Source organism: Triticum dicoccoides, chromosome 4B, assembly GCF_002162155.2.
Source record: "Triticum dicoccoides isolate Atlit2015 ecotype Zavitan chromosome 4B, WEW_v2.0, whole genome shotgun sequence".
NCBI classification, from domain to species: domain Eukaryota; kingdom Viridiplantae; phylum Streptophyta; class Magnoliopsida; order Poales; family Poaceae; genus Triticum; species Triticum dicoccoides.
In genome coordinates, this window is record NC_041387.1 from 183,870,663 (window position 1) to 183,886,153 (window position 15,491).

General features: G+C 51.7%; 1 protein-coding gene across 1 annotated transcript; it reads left to right on the forward strand.

The window, feature by feature from the left end:
- The first annotated feature begins 368 nt into the window (after positions 1-368).
- LOC119292611 (probable transcriptional regulator RABBIT EARS) lies at positions 369-1,269 on the forward strand. Its single transcript, XM_037571393.1, has one exon. It carries the CDS (start codon positions 369-371, stop codon positions 1,227-1,229), a length of 861 nt encoding a protein of 286 aa, XP_037427290.1. The 3' UTR covers positions 1,230-1,269.
- The last annotated feature ends 14,222 nt before the right edge of the window (positions 1,270-15,491 follow it).

The window sequence follows — 15,491 nt, forward strand, 5'->3', positions numbered from 1 at the left end:
CAAATAATGACAAGAATCACATGTCAAGCTGGGCAATCAATCCAGATTCGACGGGGACACCCTACCACCTGGATCACCTCACCTGGATAGATTGCACAGTGACCAGTTAAGATCAAGTATTCCAGAAACTTTGCCCACAAGGAACAAATACTACTAAGCCCAGGCTTAATAAAATGTCCCTCTTCCTCTCGAATTTTTTCCCAGTAAAACAATCACTATACTCCAACTCAACCTGGCTACTTGCTAGAAAATAACACTGTAGCTGCCCAATTATCTATCAATTTCTGAATTGAAATCATACAAGCAAACAACAGTAGCCAGCCTAAACTGCACACTGTCTTGTACTGGTACTCCTTAAGTTGTTATCAATGCAAGCTAGTCATACAGACGTGCTCATCTCCCTTTCTTCATCTTCCCAGCTCACTGCTCTCTCCTCTCCAACTCCAATCATCCAAGCTCGCAAGCTACGAGGGGAGGCTCTCACCTGTGCGGATCTGGATAGCAAAACCGGGAAGCAATCAATGGAGCAACTAGCCAAGTGCAGGGGCATCCCAGCTTGGGCGGCGGCGTACGCCAGCGATCCATCCTCGTCCTCATGGGAGGAGCGGGCCTTCGCACGCGATGCCGCGGCCGACCTGCTGGTGTGGCCGCCGCGCTCCTACTCCTGCACCTTCTGCCAACGCGATTTCCGGTCGGCCCAGGCGCTCGGCGGCCACATGAATGTGCACCGCCGAGACAGGGCACGTCTCCGTCATGGCGACGACGACCAAGCCCGACAAGAACAAGCTGATGAACCGCACCAGGACGACTCTACCAGTGCCATGTACAAGCAGCTAGAGCTATTCCGTAACCCTAGTACCACCACTCCTTCCCACCTATCAACCATCATCAAGGAGAGGAATAACAACAAGGTCGTCGTCTCCATAGCAGTGAGAGATCAAGAAGCTGCAGATCACCAATACAATGACAGACAGGATTTGGAATTGTCGGGGAGGAGGAAGAGGAGGCGTGTAGATCAGGCGCCGGTGGCGCTTGCTTCGCCATATGGACAAGGAGCCTTCCTTGATCATTCCAAGGTAATTATGGAAACAATCGCAAACCCTAGTAGTTCTAGTCTTAATCCCCATGTGGATCAAGGAGAAGTAGATCTGTTCCTCAAGAAGCAAGGACTGGTAGATCTAGAGCTTAGGCTTGGGATTAATCCAAATGTTGCATCACACGCAACTTAGTTTCTCGAATGCAAAAATTGAAATCGATGAATTCTTTTCACTCGTGTGCTTGATGCAACTTTGGTTCCAGCTCCTCGTTAAATTTGATTCCGTCTCCTTTCGCCAAAAAAAAAAGTGCTTCCGTCTCTTTATAATTGCTTTGTTCATTGTTTCTCTTCGATTAATTCTTCGTTGTTGGCCAAAGGCTTGTTTTACATGATGATGTATATATCTCCTTCGTTTCAGTTGTTGAAATGTATATGTGCTAGAGTTGTATAAGAAATTGTATACATATAGTTGCTTGTTCTGAAGTCTTGTATCATGTTGAATCGTAAAATATTAGCAATTAGTGATCAGTGGCAGAAAATTTGTAAGTGATTGCCATTTTTCTTTATCTTTACTTCATGTATTCAAGCTAAACAAAACCTCTAATTTTTGGGTATATATGAGTGAACAAATTAGAACTGATTGTACATCATCAAGAGAAGAGGTGGCAACATCGATCCTCACCACTTCTCTCCAGTAGCACCGCTCTAATCAAGTAGATGTTTGCCTTTGCCAAATGAAACAATGAGTGGCTGGATGAAAATCGCCAACTCTATAGTGATTTATTGCCTAGTTCGAATATAACCCAAATCAAAGAGATTGTCAAGGAGAGATAAGGTAAAGTGATTGCCCCAAGAACTTAAATGACCTTCGTCAAACGAATCCAAGAATGGGTAAATACCTCAAATGGAGCACCAGCTTTGAGATACTAAATCTCTGAAGTTACTACTCCCTCCATTTCGAATTATAAGATGTTTTGGATATTTTAATATGGACTATATACGGACTAAAATGAGTGAATCTACACAATTAAACATATCTAGATACATTCAATTTAGAATAAAGCTAATACATCTTATATTTCGGAGCGGAGGGAGTACAACTACATCTAAATCCCAAGAAAAAACTCAATAGTTGTACCCTTGTGTGTGTGCGCCGACATGCATCTCCTTATTAGTTTGAGTCATTTCATAAATGCCATTGTCAGCTTCATCTATAAAAATTTGGAACTGAAAAAAACTTACAAAAAATTCCACCAACTTGGCCTTTTCTTTTGTAGTGATTCCGAGTCTTTTTTTTGCAGTGGTAATTTCAAGTATGCAAGACGGGTAGTGGCATATATTGAATTAATCCGTTAGTTTACGGACAATTTTTTGCTTATCCAAGACAACAAAGTAGACACTACTATTGAACATGACAAACCGCCGAACTGATCATCTGCTCTTGCCTTATGCTCGATTGTGGCAGCATCATGCATCTTGATAATGTGTATACATACTGTGTCAATAACTCAAGTTCATCTACAGCTGGTATATTACCTAACTTGAGCATTTGTATGTTCCTTTTTGTGAGGTGTTTTGCATTGTTAAACAATTATCGTGCTAACATTCTTTTTGTGATACAAATCACTATCATAAATAAGTAATACAAATGTAATGAAATCAATCTCATGTTATAGATTGCACTGACTATTTGTCGTCAAATTATTTTATAGACATTTAAAATTGGTAATACAAAAGAAACAAAGAGGGTACTTTCTTAGAAAAGTAGTGGCTGCACTTTGAGTATATGGAAATTTCTTCATGAATTAATTAATCTGTTTTACATAACAAACATTCCCAAAATAAATAGAGGTATCCACTCTAGCTGCGACAATTGGTTGCAATATATTCCAATGAGATTTAGTTGTATGGAACATGAATATTGACATTGATAATATGAGAAATGAAACTTAAAATACATAATTTTTATCATATTTGATTATTGTAAAGGTGCAAAACATTTATTGAGAAATATTAAATACATATGATCTATTGTATTTGAATATTGTATGGAGGTAGAATATTTATAGAATTTAAATAGCATAATGGAACGGAAACAGCCGGGTTAGCATTTTCCCATATGTGATGATAGGCCTTTTCCATGCATAGTTGTATGTGGAGGTGGCATGTGGAGAGAAATATGTTAGTTTGGATCAGCTATTTAGTTATACAACATGTAAGTTTCTTCACGAATTGATCTCTGTACACAAAAACTTTTCCCAGAATAAATAGTTGAGCACTAATATTATTGTGTGTGTGTGTGTGTGTGTGTGTGTGTGTGAGAGAGAGAGAGAGAGAGAGAGAGAGAGAGAGTTCTTCCTACAGTACACAAATAAGTGATACCAGCTACTATTCAAGATATTAACATGGTCTTTACGAAGTACTTCCTCTGTTCGGAATTACTTGTCGTAGAAATGAATGTATCTAGACATTTTTTAGTTCTAGATACATCCATTTTTGCGACAAGTAATTCGGGACGGAGGGAGTAACTTTGATCAGTAATTTCTTCTATAGTACATGCATAAAACCAAAGAGAAATTGATGTTCAGGAAATAGAATTTTATAGATATATTTGAATTACACAATATGTAGATTAGTAGGTATCTAAATCCGCGGTAATATATATTTTACCAGTTCAAGCAAAGATATGTCTAACATATTATTATTATTGTCGAAGTGAGTAGATACATAGAGAGACAAGACAGACACCAATGCTGCCACTGCTTTGTCATTAGTAATGGATTGATGGAGAGGTGATGAATACGAAAAGGTCACAAGCGGCCATAGGTACGACTGTCCGATGCATGATACGCCACTGACACATTCCAGCACATGCACGCATACAGACGTCAATAAGCAACACATGGATGGAATAATTCAACTCAGAACACTGTCCGTCGATCAGTGCATGTGCTTGCACCCCGGGGCCACTCTGCTTCATTTGGGCATATATGCGTGCGTGCAGCTCGATCCTGATTCTTCGTCATGACCGGCATTATGTCATTACGTATGATCGGTTTCTCTCACTGTTTTCGTCGACAATATTCTCGAAGGGCCAAAGGCCGATCTTTATTAGACGGAGAAGAACAGTACAAAGATATCCATACAACGCTACCAGCAGTCCAGGAGATCTGGGCCTGCCAGCAGATGAGCAAAGGAAAGGAGCGCCGGAGAAAGCGCCGGCTAATTAACTAAATCAGTCACACATCCGGCTGATCTCCACACTCCAATGTCTTCTCTGATAAGGTCCAGGACCCTCTCTATATTACAAGTGGTGTGCTGAAAAATTCTCGCATTCCGCTCCTTCCAGATCCTCCAATGAATAAGAATGACAATGGTGTCAAAGTTCCGCGCGCTTGCTTGGGGATTGTCCTCCTTGCCGCCAACCACCAGTCTTCCGTGCTATCAAAGCTGCTGTCCGAGATGGGAAAATTCACCGTAGACCATTGTTTGAAGAGGATCCAAAGCTGCTGGGTAACTCTGCAGTGAATAAAAAGGTGTGTGCAGCTCTCTGGTTGCACAGAACAGAGCGCGCAATCCCGATTGGACGGCCAACCTCTTTTCTGAAGATTTTCTGCCGTAAGGCACTTCCTATGTATGACAAGCCACATGAAGAACTTGCAACGCGGGGGCGCTTTGGACTTCCACAAGGGTTTGTAACAAGCAAACCTGATTCCAGCCATGAAGAACATCTTATAAGCACTGCTGACTGTGAATTGGTTGTGTTCTGTCATCCTCCACTTAAGTCGATCCCGAGCCTCTGAATCGAGTACAGTAGCCTGAGCCATGTCCCAGACCCATAAGTATTGTACCAAGGCTTGGACTGTCAAGCCACCTTGGATGTCCCTTAGCCATCTTCGATTGTGCAGCGCATCACAGACTGACAGTTTGGAATCTTTCACAAAAGAAAACAAGGCTGGTGCCAACGAGGCGATGCTACGCCCTTCCGGTGTCCAGTTATCCGTCCAAAATCTGGCAGTGTCACCTCTCCCCAGGGTCACTCGACCTGCAGCTGCAAGGATAGCAGCGGCATCCTTGTCTTGCTGATCTGGGAATAACTGCCACGGGCGCTCTTCCGCATCCCATCTTAGCCACTGCCATCGACACCGGAGCGCAATCCCGAAGTCTTTCAGGTTCAAAAGACCGAGGCCTCCCCATTCCTTAGGTCTGCAAACCCGGGCCCAGGGAACCAGGCAAAGGCCTCCATTGATTTCCTCCTCACCCCTCCATACAAAAGCTCTACATCTTCTGTCAATGATCTTTAGAGCCCACGCCGGTAAAGGGAAAACAGCCAAGAAATGCATCGGAAGAGCCAACAGAATCGAGCCCGTCAGCGTCACTCTGCCTGCTGGCGCCAACAGCTTGGGTTTCCACCCTTTCAACTTGCTGGAGAACTTGTCAATCAGGGGCAGAATATCTTGTCTCCTCAATTTGAAGATTGAGAGTGGGAGACCCAGGTACTTCAGGGGGAACTGCATGTGCCGACAGTTAAAGAAAGCCGCAACCTCCCTGGCCTGCTCATCCCCACACCGGATGCCCGTGACGGAGCTTTTCTCAAAGTTAATTTTCAGCCCGGAGGCCTCTCCAAACAGTTCCAGAATGGCAGAAACGACCTGAAGATCAGAAGCCACTGGAGAGAAAAAGATAATCGCATCATCCGCAAAGATAGAGGCCCTTGGGGTTTTCGCGTCCAGCCCCATCTTAACCAGCAGGTTTTGACTAGCCGCCCAACTAAGCATGGCTTGCAGCGCGTCAATGGCTAATATAAAAAGGGCCGGCGAAATGGGATCGCCTTGCCTAACTCCCTTCCCCAGAGCGAACTGTGTGCTGGTCTCCCCATTGATGAGAACCGACGATGAGGCTGAGCTCAGAAGACCGCAAACCCAGGAGCACCATTTATTTCCAAAACCTCTGATCTTCAAGGTCTCCAAGAGGAATTCCCAGGACAAGGAATCAAAGGCCTTTGAAATATCTATCTTCATGAGCACAGATGGTTGCTTCTTCTGGTGTAGAGCTCTGGCCGCATTTCGGACAAATTTGAAATTCTCATGAATAGATCTCTTAGTGACAAAGGCACTCTGAGCTCTGGAAATAATACTTGGGAGAAGCAAAGCCAAGCGAGTAGCCAACACCTTCGCAAAGATCTTTGCCACACCATGTATAAGGTTTATAGGCCTAAAATCTGTTAGCTACATCGATCCCTCCTTTTTTGGCAAAAGTGTGATGATTGACGTGTTCAGCCCACTGAAGGAGGAGAAGTGACCCTGGTGGAGGGCATCCATGGCTGCCATAAAGTCGTCCGCGATGGTATCCCAACAAGACTTGTAGAACAGCCCAGAGAAGCCATCGGGCCCAGGTGCCCTGTCAGACGGCATTTCATCCAGCACCTTCTTTATCTCCTCTTTAGAGAAAGGAGCCTCCAGCTCCCTAGACGAGCCCTCCGATATCTTGCAAAGGCCCAACTTCTCCAAGTCAATAACCTTGTGTCTCGCCGCTGGGGTTCCGATCGATTTTTTAAAGAACTCATGAGCCAGACTTAATTTTTCTTCCATGGAGGTAGCTAAGCGCTCTCCAGATAGCAGGCAAGGAATAAGATGCTTCCTTCTGCGCCCGTTTGCTTTGAGATGAAAGTATTTCGAGTTTGCATCTCCTTCCTTCAAATCTCTGATTTTTGCCCTTTGCCTTAATCTAACTCTCTCCAGGGATGCCAAGGCCAGGCATTTACCTTTCAAAAAGCCCTTGAGTTTTCTCTCCTCAGCCGATAACGCTCTTGTCTCTTGCGCTGTGTCCAGTCGGAGAATGATCTCATTAGCTATCTGAAACTGCAGGTTCATGGCACTATGTTTCCTCTGACCCCAGCTTCGTAGTGCCTTAGCAGTGCGTTGGAGTTTTGTACTCAAGACATGCATTGGGTTTGAACTGGCCACCTCCTCTTCCCAGGCCTCTTTAACTACCTCCTGGAACCCCGGTAATTTGCACCAAAAAGTTTCGAACCTGAATCTGTAGGCCCTTATACTGCCCGAGGAGCAGGATAGGAGCATTGGACAGTGATCAGAAACATTAGAACTCAAGGGCAGCAAGTCACTGATTGGAAATAAGCCTTCCCATTCATTATTGAACAGAACTCTGTCCAATTTGGCCATAATGGTTCTTTCCTGCCCATTACACCAAGTGAATTTCCTACCCGCCAGAGGCATGTCATGCAAACCCAGCTTGTTGATTGTGTGTCTGAATTTATTCATCATCCTTCTGTTAGCTCTCCCTGAACTGCGCTCATCCTCACGCGTGACTATGTTGAAGTCACCATTTAGAATCCAAGGGAGCTGCACCTGCTCACCGTGATGCTCAATCTCCTCCAGGAACCGCACCTTCTCTCCATCCTCTTGCGGTCCATAGACCGAAGTGACCAGCCAGGTTTTGCCATCGGCCAGGGAGGTCACAGTAGCAGAGATAGAGAACTCCATCTTCTGGACATTTGTGATCCGAAGGCGATCAGATCTCCAGGCTAACAGAATTCCTCCTCTGGTGCCGTCCGCTGGCAAAGCCTCAAACTCATCAAACTCTGGGCCAAGAGTCTGATTAACCACCGAAGTATCCAGGGCATTAAGCTTAGATTCTTGGAAGCAGATCATGGACACATCACAAGACTGCATAAATAAGCGGATAGAATTGCGCCTGGCTGGGTTATTCAGCCCCCTGACATTCCATACAAGCAGTCTCACTGTCATGACTAACCGAAAAAGCACACCCCCAGCGATTACATGAGATCTATGCTCCGCACGGCTCCACATTCTCCGGCAAATTGAAGACTGCAAAACCATCATGCGCCGGTTCGTCGAAGGCTTGGTCGTCTGGATCAAAGAGAGCAGCCACCGCCTTGATATGATGTGGAGCCAGGGGTGCTTGAAAGAGCTTCAGATAGGCATCCATGGCCTCCGGAGACACGCGCTCTTCAGCCTTGATCACGCCTAGGCCACGAAGCAGAACATTTTGCGCCCTCTCGACCGGCCCCATGCGAGTCCCTCCATTCATCTTGTGTAGCCGTTCACTCCTGCGTGGGGTGAAGCCGGGCGGTAGGGTCTTCTTGCGCCGGACAGGGGCCGAGGCCGCCGGACGCTGCCCCAGGATAGACGGCCTGGGGGAGGCTCCGAGCCCTGCCAACAGCGTATCCTGCGCCGACAGGGGTCCAGCCACCCCCGCACGTCCCGTTGACGCGGATAGCGGTGGAAGGAGCTGGTGCGGCATCAGAGGGACTGCAAATGACGTGCTCACCGCGCCCTCCTGCTCACCAGACCTTACCTCCTGCAAGTCCGGCATCTTGAGTGGCAGCAGAGCAGCCTCCAGGCCCAACGGAAGTGAATGTTCCGAAGCCTGATTGTCTTCTGGCCTGCCATCCCCCTCGCTCTCCGCTGGACTAAACGAGAGACGCCGAGGGGATGGGCCGCACCTCCCGTAGCCGAACCCATGATCCGGTGTTCTCCCCAGCGCCGCAGATCCCACCTCTGTGGACGCCGCCAGAGAGCGACCGCAAGGGGTGTCCACCCACGCCGCCGAGCCGACCGCTGTGGAAGCCGCCGAAGGAGACCCAGAGGAGCGCGGGTCGACAGAGATTGCCGCGGGCCTGATAGGGCTCGAACCCATGGAGGGGCTCGCCCGCACCGGAGAGCCAGGTTCCAATCCTCCAGCTGGAATGAGGAGGCCGTTCACCCGCCGGCTGCCCCAATCCCCAGCTATACCGAGGCCACCCGGGCCACCAAAGGGGTGACCACCCGAGCGAATAGCGTTGCCCCGGCCCTCGCCGTCGATCCGCCCTCTGAAACAGCTTCTTGAGTAATCATGCCTCCTTGTGAGGTCTTCATCGTCCTCCGGCTCATAGTTCGGGCGAAGCGCCATGAACGGCACCGTGCGGTCCACCACATCCAGCACATGAATGGTAAGTGGATGAATCAGAGTACGGTGCTCAGTTGGTGGCGCCGGCGGCGGAGGCGCAAAAGGCCAGTCCTCGTCCACCACATTGGGCAAACCCACCGGCTCGGGGATCTCCAGATCATACACCTTCGGAATGCTGGATGGATTGCGCATCCAAGCAGTGACATCAACCTGCCAGCGATCATCTTGCGGCAGCACCTCCACCAGTTGGCCTTGAAGATTATTGACGAGCTGGCTCAGCGTCTCCCACTCCCAGCCACTCGCTGGCAGTCCCTCAATTCCCAGCTTGCAGAAGAACTCGAGCTTGCCACTGGATGCTTGGGCGCACCGGTGCCAGCGCTGGAACGCGATTTGCGCCCCCGCACACCGGATCCGGCCGGTCTGGCTGAAGACCCGGTCGCAATCTTCTGTGGAAGCAAAACAGATGAAGAAATCTGCAGGGTGCGTCACCTCCACCCGGACGAACCTCCTCTCGACCCCGCACTCCCTCCCTAGGGCTTGCACCAACGCCTCCGGTGACACCGCAGGCCGCCGCCCTTGCACCGAGGCCAGCAACACGCGATTGCGGAAATCCGCCTCGAGCGCATCCATGCCCGCGGAGCGAGAGATGATGCCGCCGCCACGAGCCGGCCTCAGATCGGGATCCCCATGAGTGTACACCTCACCAGGGAAGCGCTCACGAGCCAGAGGGGGGTAGTGCGCCATGGAGCCAGAAGGGGGCGGCGGAGGTGGCGCGGAGGATCCCGTCGTCGGTGATCTGGGATGCGCGCGGGGATTCGGCGGAGCCCCGCGAGATCTGGCAGTGTGCTGCGAAGGGTGGGAGGAGCAGGAGCGAGCAACGTTCCCGATACCCAGCAGCGGTGGCAGCGAATCTCACCGGAGCACTCCGCCTTAAACTGACCAGCCTCCAGACATTTAAAGCAGAGGCCTACCAGCCACTGGGGAATCCTAGGCTTGGATGCATCTGGGCGCTTGACGGCAGGAGCATCTTCATAACGGCGCCGGTGATGGCGATTCCGCACCTCGACCCATCCGTCGCCATCTGGCTCCAGATCCACTGAGGCGGGACGAGAGCGGCCCGGAAGTGGCACCGCGGATGAAGCAGACGAACGAGGGGCCGCAGCCGTCGCAAGGGCGTTATCTGGCCGTTGGGATTCGGAGCGAAAGCCCAGCGGGTGAGGCTGTGGTTGAGAGGATCGGCTGCGTGTCGGACCGTTGACGACGGCGGCGGCGTAGGAGCGAGCAGGAGGACGAGAGGACCATTGGGAAGCCATTCGTGGGTTCGTCGACAATATTATCAATGCTCTTGTAGATCAAGACCCTCTTAAAATAGTTGAATAAACTGTAGTTTATATATGCATTTGAACTTTTAGCTCCCCGAATAAGCAAATATACTGATGTACTACTAGTACTGTATGCGTTCAGCTGGCTCAGTCACCGATCTTGTTGAATTGGTAACACGGAAGGGAATAATAATCTCTCCTAGCTAGCATAGGAGTATACAGTGTATGCGTTGTGGTACGTGCTAGCAGATATGGTCAGTCATACACATTTGCCTATATATTATGCATACAGGCATGGTCCCCGGTTGGGCTACATAGCTGCATATATACATATATACTGTGCACTGTAACTGGTGCATAAACTGTGCATATGTTATGTATGGAGTCATTGATCGAACCCTAAGATATACAACTCCACTGTTACCATACACGCACCATATGCGCGCATATTTGACGTTCCATTCTCCATTTTACTGAATATCAATATATGCTCATGTGGCGCTTCGGGTCGTTTGTGGGCCAGGCCGATCGGGTGGGCTGCGGCCCACCTCATGGGCCAACGCCCGCGGTGGCCCAGCCCCTTGTGGTGTCCGCGGCGCAGTTGGACGCTTCTGTCCACCGGGCCCAGCCCGGCCCTCCGGTGACAGCCCAGCCCACTTCCAGCCTCTCCCAGCAATATAAGTGGTTCTGGTTGCCCCGTGGAACCCTAGACATCTCGTTAGGGTTTCCTGCCTCCAAATCGGAGGTGCGGCGCTTCGGCCACTCCGCTTGTTTCCTCACTCTCACCCCCCTCCTCATCCTCTCGTGCGCTCGTTTGCTGAAGTGGTGGCGATGGGATCCAAGCAAGACCGCAGGGTGGAGAAGCCGCTCATGGAGCCGCCATGGGAGCGCGACTGCGCGCGGCGCCAACGCTCCTCGGCGGAGGGGGCGGACCGCGCTGACGAAGAGGGTGTTTGGGGGCCGCCGCCCGCATGGTGGCTCAAGGAGCAGGAACGCAAAAAGAAGAAGAAAGAGAAGTACAAGAAGCGCGGCCTTGAGCTCAAGCGCAAGGAGCTGCAGGCGTCCCAGGGCGGCGACCGCGTCGGCGACCCTTTCGGGAAGAAGCAGAAATCCAAGCCTGCGGGGGCGGCGGCCTCGAAGCCACCCTCCCGCCCAGATCTGCGGTGCCGTCTTCGTCCAAGGGCACAGAGCAGGAGCCGATCCCCATTGAAGAAGCTGATGGCCCGAAGTGTTTCAGGTGTGGCCGCACATGGCATTTCCAGAATCTATGCACCTTCAAGCCTCTCTGTGTCGTGTGCTCCACGGAGGGCCACACCTCGGCTCAATGCCCGACTCGTGGCAAGCCCCTACTCCTCCAAACCATGGGGCACGCCATCTCCGACGAAGGTTTCTTTTGCCTCCAGTATCCAGAAGATGCGAGGGAAGAGACTCAGATCCTGTTGGGGGCCAACACGGCGGTGCTCACGGCGCCATCCGGCGTGCTCTCGAAGGCGATTCTGGAAGTTGAGCTACCGCATCTGTTTGAGGGCTCTTGGGATTGGCAGATCTCCCCCCTCGACGGCGGCACGTTCTTGGTGGTGTTCCCAGATCCTGCCATGCTCAGGATGGTCACGCGGAGCGGCAAGCTTTATCTCTCCCTCAACAACCTCATGGTCGACATTCGCGATGCTGTCCTTGACGCACCCAAGGGGATGGATATGCCCGAGGTTTGGGTCAAGCTGGGCGGAGTGCCACCTAAGCAGCGGCGCTCTGACCGGCTCATGGCGGCCACCATGATGCTAGGCAGACCTCTGCTGGTCGATGAGGAGTCGTTGGTCCGTCCGGGGCTGGTCCGTATGTGTTTCACATGCCGCAATCCACACAAGCTCAAGGGCGCGGTCCAGATTTGGTTCAACGGCGAAGGATTCAACATCTCTGTCGATCCAGAGCTTCCTGCGGAGCCTCTCGCGACGCATGCCCTTCCTTCCCGCCTCCTCCACCTCCCAACCTCGGCAAGGACCACGACGGGCCGGGGCGGGACGGCGACAAGGACCCTGATGCAAGTATGGAGGACGACTCCATCGACACGGCAGCGTGGGAGAAGTTGGGCATCACCGACAAGGGCAGGGAGGTGAATCGTGTGCAGTTGCACATGCAGGAGCAGTCTCATGAGGGGAGGTCTACTGGGATGGAGCTTTCGATCCCGGACCAGTACGGCTCCAACATGGGGTCGGTGACTTCCCCTCCGGTGCGGCTGGTGGCGGCGGTGGTCTCGGACCAGATGGAGGCACCGCAGTCCGACGACGCGCGCACCCTGATCGCCGTGTCCGTCGACTCTCTGCAGCTCCCTCTCCCTCGCGCTCCCCAACCCAAGGTGGGCGCATCAGCAACAAGATCGGCGCGGTGAAGCAGCTCAAGAAGGTGGCGGTGCGCAAGGTCAGCACGGAGGCGGGACGTGCTGCGGAACACTTGGGGGGCCCGGCAACGCCTAGCCAGACGGTGATGGCCCTGGCGGTGCCCGGCCCCGTGCCCGTCCCCGTCCCGACCGCGTAGGAGGCATCCAAGACGGCGTCCATCCCAAAGGGAAGCGCTCCAAGGACGTGGTGGAGGGGCAGGTAGCCCCGGTGTGGGTCAGTGCTCGTTCCAAGGGCGCCAAGGGAAACCTCCCGTCCCTCCAACACGCCCAGCTCCTCCAAGCGCAGAAGAACCTGGAAACCTCAGGTAACCCACCGCCCCTCTTTACGATTCGTGACTCTTTTTCGGACGATCATTTGAGCAAGGTATTGGGGAGAGTGGGGTGGAAGCGATTGGCAAGGGCGGGGCGAACGAGCTAATCTTGTTGATTCAGCTAAGAAGATTGCGCAGGCGGCGCTGGTAGCGGCGGCTGCTCAACACGCAGACCGCCTAGCAGCTGAGGCTGAGCCCTCGGAAACGCTAGCGGTCCGGCCCGATGGGGATCTAACAACAGGGGTTGTGGATCCCTCCTCACCTCGCCATGGCAAGATGAGGCGTGTGGCCAAGGCGATCACCTCAAGGGGGGTTCGTCTGCGAAATTGCGTCATTTAGATGCATGCACTGCTGTGGAACATTCGTGGCTTTCGCCACGCGGGTCGCCGTACCCAGCTAAGAGAATACATTAGGAAAGAAGCAGTAGATATTGTTGGGCTCCAGGAAACGATCAAAGCCGAGTTCCGACACCAAGATATCCTATCTGTAGATCCTCTTGAGCGCTTTGTCTGGCATCATAGTTCGACAACGGGTCATTCTGGTGGCATGTTGCTTGGTTTCTACAGCGCCACGTTTGAGGTTTTAACCTGGGAGGTTGGCATCTTCTTCATTGCTGCCACATTCGAGTGTGTGCGTCGCTCCGTGAGCTGGTGATCGTGCAAGTTTACGGACCAGCAGACCACTCACGCTCGGCTGATTTCTTGGGAGAACTCGAAGCTAAGGTGCTTGCAGTATTGGCTGCCCGGATCCCCCTGATGGTGGGTGGTGATTTCAACCTGATACGCTCGGGTGATGATAAGAACAACGATAACATAAACTGGCCAAGGGTGGCCATGTTTAATAACGCTATTGCGTCGATGGCACTTAGGGAAGTGGCCAGAACAGGGGCTAGATATACCTGGACTAATAAACAACTAGCCCCGGTGCGATCCGTCTTGGACCGTGTCTTCATGTCTCTGGACTGGGAAGTGGTGTTCCCGCTCTGCTCGCTCCTTGCTGAAACACGGATCGGTTCGGATCATGTGCCCCTGATTTTATCTTCAGGGGAAGATAGGATTAGGCGCAGCCCGCGTTTTTTCTTTGAAACCGCGTGGTTTGAGGTATTGGATTTTGACACCATCTTTAGGGAGAGATGGTGGTGATGTGTACAACTCGCCGGCCAGCAACGTGGCCCATGGAGTTTTGGAATGCGGTTGGGGGCCGCCTCCGAGCGTGCCTCAAAGGATGGGGTGCAAATCAGGGGAGCGACGACAAGGTACTCAGGGCGCGCCTAGTCAACGCAATCGCGCTGCTCGATTCCCAGGCGGACGCGAGACCATTCTCTGAGCAAGAGTGGTCTCATTGGTATGCACTGGAGGGGCAAGTCGAAGCGTTGCTGCGTTCTGAGGAGGAATATTGGAGACGTCGGGGAGGCCTCAAGTGGACGCTCAAAGGGGACGCGAACACTAAATATTTTCACGCGTACGCGAACGGGAGGCATCGGAAATGCTCGATTCTCAGGCTACAGTCAGAGCAGGGGCTCCTGCTGCGGCAATCGGAGATATCCAAACACATCTACGACTTTTACATTAGTCTGATGGGGACCAAGGAAGTTCAGCGCGCACGCTTGAGTGCGGATGCATGGCTTCCATTCCAAAGGGTCCAAGATTGCGAGAACGACGAGCTGGGACTCGCGTTCCTCCCCAAGGAGATTGACGATGCACTCCTCAGCATGAAATCAGACACGGCTCAGGGTCCCGACGGGTGGCCGGTGGCGATGTTCAAGCACTTTTGGCCGCTGCTGCGCGAACCCATTTTCGAAGTATGTAATGGTTTCATGCGCGGCTTAGTGGACATAGCTAGGCTCAACTACGGCGTGCTTTCGCTGATTCCCAAAGTGTCTGGGGCGGACAACATTCGTCAGTACAGACCCATTGCGCTCATAAACGTTCCGTTCAAAATCTACGCTAAAGCATGTGCCACTCGTCTCACACCGATCGCGCACCGTACCATTAGTAGAACGCAATCCGCTTTTATCCGTGGTCGACACATTCTGGAGGGCCCGTTAGCCCTACAGGAGACCCTACACGAGCTAAAGCGTACACACGAACCGGCTATCATCCTAAAACTAGATTTCGAGAAGGCGTACGATCGTGTCAATTGGGACTTCTTACGCCAGGTGCTCATCAGTCGAGGTTTCTCGCCTGTGTGGGTGCACCGAGTCATGCAATTGGTCTTGGGGGGCCAAACTGCGGTCTCGGTAAACGGAGAAGTAGGGCACTTCTTCATGAACAAGCGCGGGTTCTGTCAGGGCGACCCTATGTCCCCGATCTTGTTCAATTTTGTTGTGGATGCGTTGGCGGCTATGCCGCGTAAAGCCACGGAGGCAGGACACATCAAAGGGGTGTTGGGGCACCTCATCCCAGGGGGGATATCTCACTTGCAATATGCCGATGATACGCTATTGCTGTTCCAACCTGACCTCCATAGTGTGGCTACGGTCAAAGCCCTGCTACTTA